Below are 17,061 nucleotides of genomic sequence, written 5' to 3'. Positions count from 1 at the left end.
ACCGAAGAGAAGCGGAGAAGACGACGGCTGCTGCAAATCCCGAGTCCTGGTGAAGCCCTGCTGCAGTCCCGAGCTATCTACCCTTCAACGAAAAGAGAAGATACAGTCCGAATTCTACTTCCCTTGAGCCTGGTGGGATCGACCAGCTCACCTTCCACAGGCAGAGGATCCTCTTCTTGGTCGAAATTGCTGCACACAGCTGTAGTGGTCCGGATAGCCATCTGAAGAGCCTCTCCTGTTTTAAAGGAGCACACCTTTTATTCACTGTTGCTTTGCTGCTGCTGGCTTCATCCCTGGGTAGTGCAGATCTCTCCAGACGTCGTCCTTGTCCCCACGACTGAAGCTTCAGGAACCGCGAGTCTGCAGGAACTACCAGGAAAAACTGCTGTGGCACCAGCTCTTCTTCATACTAATAAGGTACTGTGTCCGACTTTGAGGAACTAGGGTGAACCCTTTTCTCCTCACCAAAGGCTTGTCCTTATCTTCCTTCCCTCTTATAACTTTTGCTTCCCTTTTGACAATATCCAAGTACTCCTGGCAACCTCGAATCGTGAGCTGTTCTAACCTTGTGATCCTCGACAACAGGACCCCTTATCCCATTAATACTGGCGCAGGCCTATTGACTTATCTATGTTTTAGAAAGTGTCTCTTGATTCTATCTGCCTTGACAAAAGTATTGCCTATGATTTTTGTCCCCAACTCTCTTGTGTTAATTCATGTGCTAAGTGTGCTTGACTACAGTAGAATTTCTTCTCGCGGGTACGCTTCTCGTTCCTAAGACTGAACTGTCATTGTCAAAAAGTGATCGCGCAGTAACCCCCCGGTAACGTCTTTGTTTCACAACACAGGTCTGTCAAATCCAAAGGTACTTACCTTGAATTGTTCTGCACAAGGGAAATTGGTTGTGTGTAGTGTATTTGAAGTGTGGTTTTAATGTAATAGAAGTGAAGTGTTTTGTGAACAGATGGTCTAAAAATAAATGTACTTTTACTTTTTAACCAAAAACCTTGAGTCAGTGTTTGAGTCACAGTAATTGTAGTCCTTTGTGTAATCTCTACTACTGCTCATTTGCTCTTGAGATACGTCTGGCTGCTCCCCTACTGCTACCACTCTGTGTAGTACAGGCTTGTACCAAAAGTGAAATTGTACTACCACCTGTAGTCCTAATCTTGAGTATTGGTCTTAAGGGCACTGCCCAGGATTCTGCCTAACAAACACTTACCTGTTTGATATTAGGCAACCCATCTTTTAGTATAGGTCTGCACTACACAAGTTGATAGTGTGACTGAGCAGCCAGGCCTAGCTCAAGAGGGGCAAATGTGAGCTGTAGAGCTGTACAGATGAAATCGGTCAATACAAGTAACACTTAACTCAAGGTTTCAGTTATAGTTATTTATTCAACATCAGTTTTAAATAAGCATTCTTTAAAAAGTCATTTTTTTAACAGTTCAAGTAAACTTTGGAAATACTTTACAGAACCAATAAAGCGGGTGAATACATTTTGGATATGCTCAATACACTTCTTCCTCACCCTGCAGTGACATCAATTATAAGGATAGTATTTCCATTTATAGATCACACCAATATACTTTGTAGATTCTGGGTTGCAGAAAGGAAGGGTTAAGGAAAATAAAAAGGTTAGAACTGTTTCTTTAAAAGGTGAGGACAACTGAATCCTCCAATGAAATCTAGGTAAGCCTTTCCCTGGAGTAGCAGTATTCAACAAACTACAAGCAATGCCAAAGTCAATGGATTCAGAAGAGTGCCTTTAGGGAGCCAGGACAGCCACGGTCATTTGGACAAAATCTATAGTTCAGATGCACTTCTTGGATAACAAGTCTTTCACAAAGTCTGATTGTTAAATGAAATCACTGAAGATACACAAGGGGTTAGGCCTGTGCAAAGGGGAGTTGAAATCAACTCAGAAAGTTAAGCAAGTGCAAATCTCAAGTGAGACAGCACAACATAAGGCAAGAAGGTAAATATCCCCAAGCCCAAACAGTACCTCTGGTTAGAAGAAAAGTGATCCAGCTGGAGGATTTGCTACAGCTATACAGACCCTGGTTTCTGAGCCTCAGTCGTGGGGACAAGAGGGAGGACGTTTGGAGGGCTTCCTGCGGCAGTACTCTGGACGGTCGTCTGCCTCTACAGGCTCTCTTCGATTCAGCAGCACTTTGCGGTATCAGCGCTTCGCAAACAGTACTGAAGCAAAACAAATCTCCGGTTGGACATTCCTTGCTCCCTCGGTCCAGGACTCTGGTGAGGGAACTGTGGATCAGGATTTCCTACTTCTGGAGGGTCCTTAGAAGGCTCCTGGAGCTTTTGGCCGGATTCGTTCCGCGGCAGACGTTGCTCCCGGTTATAGACATTCAACCCCTGGTATTGGGCTTCTGCAGCAACGGAGAGGCACACCAAGTCGGGGATTGCGCCAAAGTGGGGTTTGTCTCGGGATTAGTTGGTTCCACTAACCCAAGGGAAGAAGTCGTCCCTTCCGGAGCTTCTCCGTCGATATGAAAAAGGAGGTCAGCACAGCTGTAAGGCTTCACCTCTACTTCTAGGTCCAGGAGGTTGCAGCGGCTTCTCTTCACGATTTCTGCTTCGGATGTTTCTTCCAGTGCTCGACTCCGACTCTAGTCCCAAAACCCTCACCTTTTAAGCAAGTTTTCCCATTCATGCACAGCCTAGGCTGTCAATCACACAGCAGGGTGGCTGTCTTTTTAGGACTGGCTTTGTTCAGGCACACCTAGAGACAAAGGACAGGGGAGTTTCGGGAACCTGCCTTACTTCCTGCCATTCCAGACACACTGGAGTCAGGGGCATGCTTCAGGGTTGAAGCCCACCAAAGTCAAAACACACAAGGGGCTCAAATCTGTCTGAACGCACAGAGTAAAAGCCAAGAAAGACCTTAGAAACAGAAAAGACCACCGGGCCATTTTGAAAAAAAAATGTACACCCATGGGTGCTGTACTGCAGCTGAGGGTTCAGCCTGCGGGAGAAAAACAATGGTAGTAAAAATTAAACCACTGCCACCAGCCATTGAAAGTAGTGAGGTTAACAGAACATGTTACATGAGAAAGTAGGATAAGGGGCTACTAAGTAATCCCCCAGGACTCCACATAAGATGGTGTGCGCTGGACCTACAAAGAGAAAAGGGAAGTAAAGTCAATTTCACTTTACTATTCTTGGGAACAGTAGTTCACACAAGAAAAGGTATTTAGACCTTAGAAAAACCCAAAGGATTACTCAGCGACACTGCACTGAAGGTGATGTGTGTTACCATAGAAAAAGTAAATGCCTATGGGGTTGTCAAACTCCAAAAACAGTGAAAACGTAAGATCCAAATCCAGGAAAAACACATGAGGGTGAGAGAAAGGTCCCCAGTTAAAATTAAAAAGTCCTAAATCTAGTAAAAGAGCTGGGGGGTGTATAAGGTGGGAGGAATTCGCACAGAAATGAAAATTCTCCCTAACAAATGAGAATGTGGGAATTGGAGAAAGATGGGATTTCTTTGAAGAGGTTTTTGTCCGATCACATATGTGGGGTGGATTGTAATAAAGTATCTCGGAGGATTTCAAATGCTGCAAAACTGTATACAAGAGGTCAAGTGACGTGGTTTGTTGAGACGGGTTAGTTTGGTTTTACAGCACCATCTAACTGCTCCACGGATTATTGTATAATAAACCTGCTTTACGTACAAAACGTGCACTCGTTCCTCTGGTGGTGGGCCTGCTTGAGTTAAGGTGATAAAGGGCCTGTCCCCACAAGAGAAACCTTTCCTAACCACGCACCTCCCCACCCCCAATTTCAGAGTTGCAATAAACACATCCCCTGGCTAGCGCCAGCTGACTTGGATGATATCTCAGCCTCAACCTCTATGACCCGAGAGGGTGAATCAAAACTGTTGTGGTTTCCGACCTATAAGGCGTAGGATAGCGACTACTACTCTTTTCTTGTTTTTAGGTTCTTGGGCTTACATTTTAAGCAAGCCAGACACTTGCCCTCCTTGCGGTCTCATGAAAGACAGAACAGAAAACAGTGCAGTTCTTTCCATGGGAAACGATTATTGCAAGGATGGGCAAGCTGCAAACTGTATCTTGTATATGGAGTAGAAACTATACATATAAGGCAGAGATGTAATGAACAAAATAATTACACATTCCCACACAAGGAAATAAACAATGAAGCGGATGTCAAGACAAGGAGCATTGTGGGAGGCAGCATCATGCCATTCATGGTTCCAATTACAAGACTGCCTTTGTCGACGCCCAAGATAAAACTCAAAAACAAAGTATAATACTACAGATGCTGGCCTACACAAAAGCATGCGATTCGAAAACAGGTTTCAGGCTGCAAAAATCAACTGTACCTCTGTGCAGACATTCATTATCTGTCCCAAGAATTAACGTGTTACGCTGATTTCTTGTTTGCCCCGAAACCCAGCTTTAACACTTGGACTGGATTACACAATCAGCTGCCAAGAGGTGAGGAAAACTCTTGGTGTTAGGGAGAATTCTAAAAAATGTGCTAATTCGTTCTACCTTACCGACCCCCAGCAACTTTGCTGGATTTTGAGGACTCGATTTTTTTTTTTTTAACTTGGAGAGAGTGCAGGGTTGGATTGGCACCTCGGCCTTTCGGCCGTGGCCGGGCCGAAATCGTCCCTGTGGAGTGGGGGCCGGTTTATGGCCACTACTGGGTCGGTTTTGAAAATAAAATAAATAATTGATATTTTTTTAACAATTTTATTTTTTGAAAAAAATAAAAAAAAAATACACCAGCAACGTGCAATATTGCAATATGGATCTATACACACATTAATGATACATATGGTGATCCATTCTTGTATGAAATGTATATCACACACCATATTTTTCATAGTGTACTTAGGAACAATGCTATTTGATGCCACTTTCGGTTTTGTCAAGGTGTGAAAGGTCGTGTTTCATTGCTTCATGGGATGTCACTTTGGAGTGGGGTCAAATGGCATCACTTCCAGTGATGTCGGCAGAGGTCAAGGGTCGCGAGGGGTGGGCCACTTTTTTGAGGTGAGGGGTTGGCCACTTTTTTTGGGTGTCCAGGTCCATTTCTTGTCCCAGTCTGACCTTGAGAGAGTGAGACCCTTTCCCCCCCACTCTCTCATTTATTTTTCTGTGATTTTATACACTGTTTCTTTTTGGTTATGGAGTCTAAACAACTCCATAGGCATCATATTTTACATTTGTGTCACACAACACCTTCAGTGCAGTGCCACAGGGAAGTCTTTCACATCTCCCAAGGTTTAAATACCTTCTCTGGGATCAACTACTGTATCCCAGAGCAGTGGAGTGTAATTGACTTCACCTAGTCCTATAAAACTCTAGACCCAGCACACCCTATCTAACAACAGAGTGCTGGAGGGGTTACATAGTATCCCCTATGTCTAGTCACTCATGTAGCATTCATAGGTTACCCTTTCCTCTCACAATAGCACAGAGCCTCCTTTGTTAAAATTGTCCCCGGTATTTTTTTTTACCATTTCTTTGTGGAAAGGTCCTTCGAGTTTTTCTCTGCGCGCCAAACCAAGTTTGGTCTCTTTGTTCATTTGCCTTTGGCGGGCTTCAGGAATGAAACCCGCCTCTGGCTCCAGAGTGACTGGGCTAGGCAGGAAGCGAGGGAGGTGCCCGAAACACCCTGTGCTTAGTCTCCTAGGAGACCCAAATGCACTCTGACGATTGGCTGGCTGACTGTCCGGCAAGGACAGCCACCCTGCTGGGTGAGTGGCAGCTAGGCTAGAATTAATGGGAGCGAACTGAATACAATGCAAGTCTCTTGGCTTGGAAGGCAGAGTCGACCACCGGAGGAAGGAACCGAAGAAGAATTTTAGGAGGACGGCTGCTGCAACTCCTGGACCGTTGGTTTGCCCGATGAAGCCCTGCTGGAGGTCCGAATCGACAAGTTCGCATCGACAGAGAAGCCCTGCAAGGACGACTTCTCCCTTTCAGTTGGTGGGACCAATCGAACTCCCAAGTAAGCCACCTGGAAACCCATCTCAGAACTGGTTGAATTTCCTCAGAGTTGCTGCAGGAAACCGCAGAGCCAGGGCAAGGGGCACCAGATTGTGTGCGTTGCTTGTAAGCTGGCCGAAAGCTTTTGGAAGATCCTCCGGACTCCCATGAAGCAAGACTGACCAAGCCTGACCCCCCCCCCCCCCTCAGTTGAGTGAGGGACCTCAGATGTGAGGAAAGGCCACCTTGACAGCCAGGAACTGCGCTTTTTGCTATTTGCTGTACCGCAAGGAGCTGAAATGCGAAACAGCTACTGAAAGCAAAGTTTGCGGGTTGCCAGTTTTGGCGGTGCCAATACAGTGCAGGAGTCCCCCAACGTCCTTCCTCTTTTCCCCATGACTGAGGCACAGGAACAGTGAGATCTGCAGAGCTGTACAGTAACAAACGTCTTCAGCTGCATCTTTTTTTCTTTACTAAGGTACTGTAAAACTAGCCTAAGAGAAATAGCTCTTACTGCGGAAGTGCTTGAAACTTCAGCAAATCACACGTCTAATCAGCTTGTGGCCCTACATTTGATACTTCTTTTTATCAAAGACTCCTAAGAACGTGTGCAAAGACTTTTCCATTTACTTACCTGAAGTGCTGCATCCTCTACAAAAACTTTTGGCCATTGACTTTGGCTTAGCCTATTGAATTGAATGACTTCTCTTGTTATCTGAAAGTATTTGCCCCGCTTAAGAATATTTGTAATTTCTTGTGTTCTAATAACCTTTGCCTTTCACAAACTATTGAGAGTATTCTGTATGCCAACAGTAAGGTATTAATGTTCCAAGCACCCTTGTTATTGAAGTCACCTGTGGGTGTAGGTTGCGTCTGTGGGCCATCCCAAAAGGGCCTTGTCAGATCCAGAAACTCAGAGTGTACAGTATTGAAGTATATTTGTGTGTTACTATTATATTGCTCCCTTCTAAAGAAGGCTTTATAACTGACTGATAAATGTATTGTTTATGCAAGAAACCTTGAGTGTAAGAGTTTATTTGACTATCTGTAACTGTGAATCTTTGTGTAACTCCACTGTAGCTCACATTTGCCCTCTTGAGATAAGCCTGGCTGCTCAACACGCTACCAAAACTGTGTAGTACAAGCTTATACCAAAGGTTGGGTTGCCTATACCTGTAGTCATAGTTGTTTGTAGTGTTCCCAGAGGGTACTGCAGTCAAACCTTGCCTAACACTTGGCACTGAGGTCATCTAGAGTTGGAGGCAAAATTGCTATATGCATTAGGAAGATTTGAATCAGTTGACAAGAGTGTAGTACACAGGACAACTGTACTTACTTGTTGAAAGAAGGCGGTGGTGAAGTTGCCCCCTTCGATGGCCATGTCTCCCAACATCCGTTTCTGATTGGCTTTCTTTAGGATGTTCTCTTCCACTGTCCTCTCACTTATCAGCCTGTATGTGACAAACACAGCACAATGAATTAACAGTAAGCAATAAATGAACGCAGAAACCTGTGAGGTCAGAAATGTGAGACGGACACAAAAGGTATCGTTTTCTCACAAGTTGCCTTTTTTTTTATAAAAAGGGGTGAGACAACCACTTATCGTTCCATAACCTAACAAGGATGCCCCTGCCTAACAAACTAAGGCTAAAGGAAAAATTACCCAGTGTCCAAAAAGTGTCTGACCCTGACACTAATATCCATAACAAAGTTATACAAATGGAGGTCTTAAATTTCACAAAATAACACATTGATTCAAACTCTTTATACAGTAATCCTTAAGACCAGCGCTGGATTCCCTTTCCCTGGATCAATTTAGGAATATCTAAAACTAAGTCCAAATTCCAGAAAGTTCTGTGCAATAACAAAGTTCCATTCAGTTTAGCATACAAACTCTCTTCCATTCAATATATCCTTTTACTTGGTTAAGTGAATATCTCTCTTCCAGAGGCTTGTTAACAAATCAAATGTAAATTTTTCCACAATCTCCTGTTTGGCAAAACAAAAGACTGTTCCTCTAAAACACAAATTCAATCAATGCAAATGTTCTTTTTTCAAAAGCCAAACACTTTTTAGCACATCATACATTGTCAAAAGAAGGAACAAGTTACTTACATGTAACTATTGTTCTCCAGCATGGGTCTGGCATGGGTTCACATGCTCATGAATATTTCCCACCGTCACGCCAGGAATCCTCAGTAAAAGAAAAAACTGTTTCACTTTCACTCACAAACTGCAGTTCACATAGGAAGCGGCTGTGTACAGTGTTGGTTTGACCAGACAAGTGTAACTGCACTAGTTGCCTTCCTCTAAGCTATTTGTGCTGTGCGTTGTCCTGGTCTTGGCCTCTCCTGTATTCCAGACTCCCTGTCCTGGAGTATTCACCACAGCTGCTAGCCGGCCAAAACAAAACGCAGGAGAGATCACTACATCAGCCTGGGCTGCTTTGGACTTGCGGTTTCACAGGTTTTGTAACCCTTGATGGTGGTGCGCTGTTGTGCTGTTTAGGAGCCGAACGGGACGTGGCTGTTTGGTCTAAGAATTCGATAGAGAAGTGTCTCCTTTGCCTTATCGCTCCTTTTGTCCTCCGTCTTGTGTGAGAGCAGTGAACGCAATTGGCACCCTGTGAACAGTGGGACAGAGCAGTGCACTAATGTATAACGTGAATCATGCCACACGTTTAAGATAGTATAGTTTGTTTCTAGAGACATTTCACGTTAAGGATAAGGCCTTTGAAATTGTCTCATTGAATCCTTCTGCAAACATCTCCTCTCTCACTTCGTGCCACTATTTTACAGCTTCCTGACAATATTCAACTAGAAATTGAACTATTTTATTGACTACTGTACTCTTATAGGGCGACTGAGCAAATTGCCTTTGAGCTCCTATGTCCTTCTTTTGCTTCGCTTTGTTGTCAGTCATAAGGAGACATCCTTCTCTATATAGGCCCCTACTATCAAGATAAAATGTTGGAGTGTCTGTTGGCAATTCCTCTCATTTGAACTCCAAAAAAATAAAAAAATAAAAACATTTGCCATTTTTTGGGAAGTTCATTTGTTGATCAATTAATCAACTCGTTGGCTGTTGCTCGGTGGTGCAGACGTCGTTAAACGTGTGCCTAAATACTCAATGGTAAGGTCGGAGCCATAGGAGAGGTGCAGCTTTTTAATCAGTTTTGCGAGGCGCAGAGGTTAATCTGCCCTTCAACAACTCCATCACAAAAAACTTCTCTCTGACCAAGCAAGGCTGGTGTTAGGGAGAATTTGCAGAAATGTGCTAACTTCCTTCTACCTTAGAGACCCCCAGGCCCTTTGCTGGACTTTAGGACTTTTAATTTTTATCCTGGAGAGAGCGAGACCTTTTTCCCACTCCATCTATTTTTCTTTGATTTGAACACTTTCTTTTGGTTTTCGAGTGTGACAAACTCCATAGGCATCATCTTTACATTGTGACACACAGCACCTTCAGTGCAGTGGCACAGGGAAGTCCTTTAGAGTTCCCAAAGGTTTAAATACCTTCTCTTTGATAAACTACTGTTTGCAAGAGCAGTAAAGTGAAATGGACTTTAATTACCTTTTGTAACTTTGTAGACCCAGCACACACCATCTTCCATATAGTGCTGGAGGGGTTACTTAGTATCCCCTTTGTCTACTTTCTCTCTTATGTAACATTTTTATGTTACCCTTTCTACAATTAATGGCTGGTGGCAGTGGTTTACTTTTTCCTACCATTGTGTTTTTTTTGCCGCAGACTGAATGCTCAGCTGCAGTATTGCACCCATGGGTGCCCATTTTGTCAAAATGGCCCAGTCTTCTTTTTTCGTCATTTCTTGTTGTAAAGATCCTTCTTGAGATTTACTCTGCGTGCCAAACCAGGTTTGGTCCCTTTGTTCCTTTTGTCTTTGGCGGGATTCACTGGTGAAGCCCACCTCTGGCTCCAGCGTGTCTGGCAGAGCAGGAAGCAAGGGAGATGCCCGAAACTCCCTGTGTTTAGTCTCCTTGGTTACAGGAATGCACCTAAAGCTGGGTGGCCGGCTCGTTGTCCTTGGAGGACAGCCACCCTGCGGTGTGAGTGATAGCCAGGCTGCAAATGAATGGGAGAGACTTGCATAAAAGGCAAGGTCTTTTACAAGGATGGCAGATTCGACCACTGGACGAAGGAACCCAAAGAAGAACTTGGAAGAGAATCTTGCTGCAACTCCTGGACCGTTGGTTTGCCGGTGAAGCCCTGCTGCAGTGCCGAAGCTTCGAATCCACTTTGATTAGAGAAGCCCTGCAAAGGATGAATTCTCCCCTTGAGTTGGTGGGACCAATTGACCCAAAGATGAACTCGACTGAAATCCTCTCTTTGCTGGCTGTACTTCCATTGCTGCTGCAGGAACCGAGTGCCAGTGGACTGGAAAACCAGAATTGAGTGCATCGTTTTTAAGCCGGACCCGAGCTCCAGGAAAATGCTCTGGACTCCCTCAAAGCAGGGCTGTCCAAACCTGAGCCACCTCAACAGAGTGTTGGACCCAAGAAGCAAGGAAATTCCACAAGGTGTCCAAGAACTGCAGTGGTGCTATTCGCGAGAAGCTGAAATCGCGAAGAGCCGCTGATATGAACTTTGCCCATTGCTGCCGCCGACCTTGGAATCGTAGTGCAGGTGTCACCAGACGTCCCCCCTCTTGTCCCCACGACTGAGGCCCGGGAACAACAGGACCTGAAGCCATCTGGAACCATTTCTTCAGATCTAAGGTACTGTGAACTAAGGGGCACGTACCTCTTGTCTGTGTAGCTAGCCTGTTCACAGTTGAGACTTGCAGTTGCAGCCCTCTGCCGAGTTGCTTGCAGCTTTTCCCATCACAAGCCTCCCAACTTGTGGCCCAACAGCGATTTCTTCTTTTACACTTCATGAAGTGGCTCAGCTCCCCTAGACATTGATCAATTGCCATTGGCTGTTTGGCTCCCTGAACACTCTTCTAACCTCCGACTTTGTTTTTTAATCTGTCCCTCCAAAAAACCATACATTCTTTACTTGAATAGCTGGGAAAGGGTTAATCTACATTGCATTGGGAGGTTCAAAAGTGCTTTCCTGTTTGAGAAACTTGTTAACCATTGTTTCCTCCTCTAACCTTCCTCCCCTTTTGACACCAAACTTAGTATTGCTCTAAATGTACCAGTGATATATTAATGTCCACAGTGTCCTAGCTATTGAAGTCACCTCAGGGTGTAGGAAAATCTGTGTGCCATCCCAAAAGGGTCTCTACTTAGTGTATTTTGAAGTGTATTTATATGGTTGCCAATTGCTCCCGTCTAAAGAAGGATTATTTTAAAACTAACTGTTAAATTAATAATTGTTTAATCAAGAAACCTTGAGCATAAGTGTTATTTGGACACTTGTCACGTGAAACTATGTTACAACCCTACAGCTCACATTGACCCCTCTTGAGATAATCCTGGCTGCTCAGTCACTCTACCAACTTGTGTAGTACAGACTTAGACCAAAGGTTGAGTTACCTTTTACCAAGAGGACAAGGCTGGTGCAGTCTCCCATAGGGTTACTAAATACAATCTTGCCTAACAGAGACGGGCATGCTTCAGACCCATGGCCGAGAGACTGAATAGAGCCTACACAAGCAGCCATCACAGCCTTTTTTTTTTTTTTTTTAATCAAAGCTCCCCCCTCTGGACTTGTCCCGTCCTTCAGCACACATGAATGAAGAAGATGACTTATTGTCAGAGGCCATCGATAACAATTCATTGTTAAAACTTGTTAACCTCAAGAGAGCTTCATTAGGTGGCGATAAACAATTTGTAGAGGAGGAGCCAAGTACCCCTACCTCAACTGTCCCGCCCCTTTTACCTGTATATTGCAAATCCGAGTGACATATACAGAAAAGTTGAATCAACAAAGGGCTGAGTAATTAAAAGTTACTCACCGTAGTGACTAACGTACTCATAGTCCATAGTCCCCTTTCCTCCATACTGTATGGCTGTTCCTTCCAGGGGACGGGAGACGGAACCTTTTTCACCAGAAGAAAATCTTCTTCACTTTTAACTTTAGAGGCGCACATTGCCTAATGACACCAGTATTATTAGGGTGGAGGTTGGTGGGACGTATGGTGGAAAGGCGACTATGGACTAAGAGTATGTTAGTCACTACGGTGAGGTACTTATAATTACTCTTACGTCCTTGTACCCTTTCCTCCATACTGTATGGGTGATTACAACTGAATGTAGCCCCAGGGTGGAGGGGAGACCCTCCTTAAGGAAATAGGTTCCAGAAAATTGCCTGTCCGAAAGCCGTGTCAGATCTAGAGCCGGCATCCAAACAGTAATGCTTGCAGAAAGCTGAGGGAGTGGCCCAAGTGGCCGCCCTGCTTATGACTTGCCAAGTGACATGGCACTGGAATGCGATGGCCGTTGCCTTGGCCCTGACTGCGTGGCCATGCATGTTGGCCGGCAGCGGCTTGTGCTGGCCCTCGTATGCTTCTTTGATGGCCAAGAACATCCAGCGGGATATGGAGGCCTGATAGCCTGGTCTTGAGCCCACAAAAGTGACGAACAGGGCATCTGACTTGCGGAAGTCCTTGGTCCTGACCAAGTAGAATTTCAAGGCACGCCTGACATCCAGGCAGTGCAGCACTCTGTGTGCTTCGTCCTTAGGATCGGCAAAGAACGTAGGAAGGACAATTTCCTCGTTCAAGTGGAAAGCAGACAGCACTTTGGGCAGAAATACTGGGTGTGTCCGCAGGACTACTTTGTCCCTGTCAAAGGTAGTATATGGTTCCAAGGCGATTAGCGCCTGGATTTTGCTGACTCTACAAGCCGAGGTAAGGCCGTCCAGTAAGGCCATCTTGATGGTGACCAGCCTGATGTCTGCGGACGCCATTGGCTCGAACGGTTTGTGCGCCAGGGTGCCCAAGACTATGTTGAGGTCCCATATCGGGTGCAGCCTCTTGACAGGCAGTTAGAGCCTCACAAGCTACATCAAATGTTTTTTATTTTGGATAACACATTTGATTGTTTTATAACAAAGAATACATACAAAAGCAACAATTAGAGGGACATCAACCTCATCCCCTCACTGCTAACCATCAAAATCACACGTCAACTAAAATAAAGGGTCTTTTAAACAGAAGGTTACATCCTTGTTCAACAGCACAGTATGCATGTGGTCTCCATGGTACAACTCTGCATGCCAGACAGGTTACCAAAACAATTAGCAAATCAGTGACAATCCTCCCATTTCTGCCATATTTTTTGCACCTTCCTAGGACAACCTCTAGCAGTCTACACTCTATACTCCATTGCGACACAAATGTCTACATCTGTCGTCCATTGCTCGTAATTTGGTGTCACATCAGAGCCCCAAAGTTGCGCTATCTTTCTTTTTATCAGCGCAGTGATGGTAGACGAGAACAGTTTCTGATCTTGTGACAGTTCACCCTCATCTTCCACCCCCAACAGTAGCAATTTCGGATCCCTAGGGATCGTCCTGCCCAAGGCTTTCGACAGTTCATTACAGCACGCCTGCCAGTATTGTTGAATTTCAGTACACTGCCACAGGGTATGAAAGAAGGTGGCTTCCTCATTTGTCCATCGCAAACAGGTTGGATCCGTAATCTTGCCCCATCTAAAGAGCGCCACCCTTGGGTAATATATTTGATGCAGCATCTTCAATTGGATTAGCCCGAGTCTGGATGAGATGGCCGTCTCTCAGGGGATCAGTGAGGATACCCATTCTTCTGGGAGTATGACACCCACATCCCTTTCTCATCTGGCACGTAGATTTGACAGTTCTGTTGTGGCAAAAGAAGTTATGGCGCTGTACAAGACCGATGTAATTTTGCGTTTCTCTGTTCTGGGAAATATTCCGGCATGTTGATCAGGTCGGGGAGGTGGGCTTGCAATGCATACTTCAGCTGAGTGTAGTGGTACTGTCCGGTCGGGGGGAGATTGAAGCGGGAAGCCAGGTCTGCGAACAGGATTACGTTACCTTCCTTCACGACATCCCCAATTTTAAGTATCCCTTGCCTTGACCAAGTGGGCCATTTAGGGAGTCTGTTCACTCCCGAGATATTCCTGTTATTCCATAGAGGTTGTACCTGGGTCGGTCTATTATCCCATCCAATGTGTTTGTTTGAGTCGGCCCATATTTGCATTGTGGGATAGCATAGTCGGGGCACCCATCCGGTTCTTATCGCGGTAGATATATTTCATAACAGGTTTCTCCAGTGTGTCGGGCGCTAACGACCTATTATGTGGTAGTGAGGTATCTCCATGCAGTTTGTCATTCACGACTGCCATCTGGCTGGCCCAATAGTATGCTTGCAAACTGGGAAGTCCAATCCTGCCTTCCCATATGGACCTTTGGAGGATAGTAGGTGCTAAGCATGGATGGCCTCCACACCAGAGCAGTTTTCCAAATGTTTGATCTATTTTGTGAATATGTAGCGGAGCACTTTGCAGTAGATTCAGGAATCGGGGGAAAGGCCATCATTTTAAAAGGCGCTGCTCTGCCTAGCAGTGTCAGTGGCAGGGATGACCAGTGTGGGGCGTGCTCTGTGAATCTTGCCATCGCAAGGTGTAAGTTATTAGGCACGTAATCATGGAGGTTATTCGTAATTTGTATACCCAAGTACCTAAATTGTTCCTTTTCCACTCGATAGGGGTAGTCAACTGGCACCATTTCCCATGCTTGTCCAAGTGGAAACAGTATGGACTTGGACCAGTTGACACGCAGACTGCTGAAAGTACCATATCTTTCCAACAGGCGTGTCACAATGGGCATCGGGTCTTAAATATATCAGCAGGTCGTCCGCGTACAAGGACACTTTGTCCGACCAGCTGTCCGACCAGCAAAAGCCGTTCCAAATCCCTGTGCTCCTTAGTAGTTCAGCGAGGGGTTCAATTGCCAACGCAAAGATCATGGCCGACAGGGGACAGCCTTGTCTCGTCCCTTTCCCTAGTACAAAGGGACTTCATACATGTCAGTTCACTCTCGACACTGCCTCCGGGGATTTGTAAAGTAGTTTTACCCAGCTCATGTATTGCGGGCTGAAGCCTATGCGGTGCATTATTTCCCAGATTGCCTCCCAATACAATGAATCAAAGGCTTTTTCAAAGTCTATTGTAAGCAGGGCTAAGGAGCCTTGAAGAGCAGTTCTCTCTAATGCTGAGTGTAATCTGTGTATATTCATCCGGGTGGATCTTTGCGGCATGAAGCCGCACTGATCTGGATGCATCAATGAAAGTATAACCTGTTGTAGTCGGTTGGCCAACACTTTTGCTAGTATTTTGGTCTCGCTATTTATAAAGGAGATGGTCTGTACGAGCTGCACTTATCTGGCAGCTTTTCTGATTTCGGCAGAACTATTATAGTGGCCTTCTTGAGGTCTGGGGGCATGTAACCCTGTGTGTGTGAATTCTCGTACATTTTCAACAGGTATGGGGTTATTTCATTCGCTCCTATTTTCTTCCACACTTCAATCGGAAAACCGTTTGGTCCCGGGGTCTTACCGGGCTAGAGTTCCGACATGGCCGTGGTTAACCCATCCTTTGTGATGTCCCTTTCTAGCATATTTAACTGGTCGGTCTTGAGAGTAGGAAGGGTGATTTCTGCCAAGATTGACGAGTCGATGGGAGAGGCCGGTGCTTCATATAGCTCAGCGTAATAGGCTGCAAAGCCCTTTGCTATGTCCCGGTCTGTCACCAGTGGTTTCGAATCCTCTGGTTTAAGCATCCTGACCTGGCTAAGACCCTCATCTCTACGTTCCAACCACGTCAACATCTTACCTGCCTGGTCTCCAGTTTCATAGACACAGGCACGCATTGCTTTGTGTACCTGTTTAGAGTTCGCTAAGGCTATGTTTTGTAGCTGCTTCTGCGCTAGTTGTAACGCTCGGTGTGTCTCTGGTTGGTCAAGGGTTAGATGGGCAGCTTCCGCACGTTGTACTCGTGTTTCGGCTTCACGTAGTGCATTCAGATGTTTTTCTGTGGCCCCTGGTCCAGGAAATAATTTTGCCTCTAAGCACTGTTTTATATGTTTCCCACATCACCTCCAGGCATTCCACAGAGCTTGTGTTTAATTCAAAATAAGCCTTCGTGGCATCCTGGATTTGTTCCACAAGGTCTGGGAAGCCCAGATAGTAGTTATTCAATCGCCAGAGGGGCGGGGGAACCGGTCTTAGTTTTAAGCCCTATTATAAGGGGGGGGGAGTGGTCTGAAATCCCTCTGGGAAGCAGCTGTGCCTCGCATGCTAAGTGCAGGTCCACTGATGGGAGAAAGAAGCAATTTAGTCTTGAAAGAGGTGTGCGCTCCGGAATGGAATGAGTATTCTTTTGTGCCAGGGTGTACATATGTCTTGCAGTCCCAAAGCATCTGTGAACGTAGAAAGTTTGGTGCGTGTGGAGGGATTTCTAGTGCGAAGGTGTGTTTGATCGAGTTCAACATTCATAACCTCATTGAAGTCCCCTCCTAGTATCATAAAATCTGGGGAGTCTCCGGTGATTATGGGTGTAATGTCATTGGTTAGAGAAGTCAGTAAAGTTGGTGGTGCATAGATGGCCAGCATGGCGATGGTACGTTCCCAGAGAGTCCCCGTTATGTATACAAATCTACCCCCCCGTGTCTTGCGTGACGGTGGAAAGGGAAGCCTCTTATGTATCAAGACAAGTACCCCACGGGAACCCATGGTGAACCCAGCATGTATCGCTATGCAGTAATTGGTGCGTTTAAATAAAGTGCATTTTGTGACTGCTAGGTGCGTTTCGGTCAGGAATACCATGTCCGGTGTGTGCCAGTTTAACAGCTGCAGGACCAGGCGTCTCTTGAGGCCACTGCCAAGCCCGTTCACATTCCAGGTCATGATTCTAATGGTCCTAGTATCTTTTCTACTGAAGGTCGCTGCCATCTGGAGAATAGGCAGTGTGTGATGGTTACATAGTGCTGTAGTGTGTTTCACCCACATAATGGAGGGCATGCTATATTCACTTATAATGTGACCTGCAGGAGGACCTTGATCACTTGCCGTCGTAATATGTCCTGTTGACAGGGAGGTTTATCAAAACTATTAGATCCAGTGTTGACCCAA

The 17,061-nt window shown here is 45.5% G+C and overlaps 1 protein-coding gene across 2 annotated transcripts in view; it reads right to left on the bottom strand.

The window, feature by feature from the left end:
* The window catches only part of SRCAP (Snf2 related CREBBP activator protein), a 2,075,623-nt gene that overhangs the window by 277,259 nt on the left and 1,781,303 nt on the right, over positions 1–17,061 (bottom strand). For both annotated transcript variants that reach the window (XM_069651627.1, XM_069651629.1), the window contains one exon: positions 7,321–7,435. In XM_069651627.1, the coding sequence (XP_069507728.1) occupies positions 7,321–7,435 (115 nt within the window). The remainder of the gene's footprint in view (positions 1–7,320; positions 7,436–17,061) is intronic.

The sequence above is a fragment of the Ambystoma mexicanum genome, chromosome 3p, assembly GCF_040938575.1.
Source record: "Ambystoma mexicanum isolate Mex_15411 chromosome 3p, UKY_AmexF1_1, whole genome shotgun sequence".
NCBI lineage: Eukaryota > Metazoa > Chordata > Amphibia > Caudata > Ambystomatidae > Ambystoma > Ambystoma mexicanum.
This window is presented reverse-complemented; position numbering and strand designations above follow the sequence as displayed.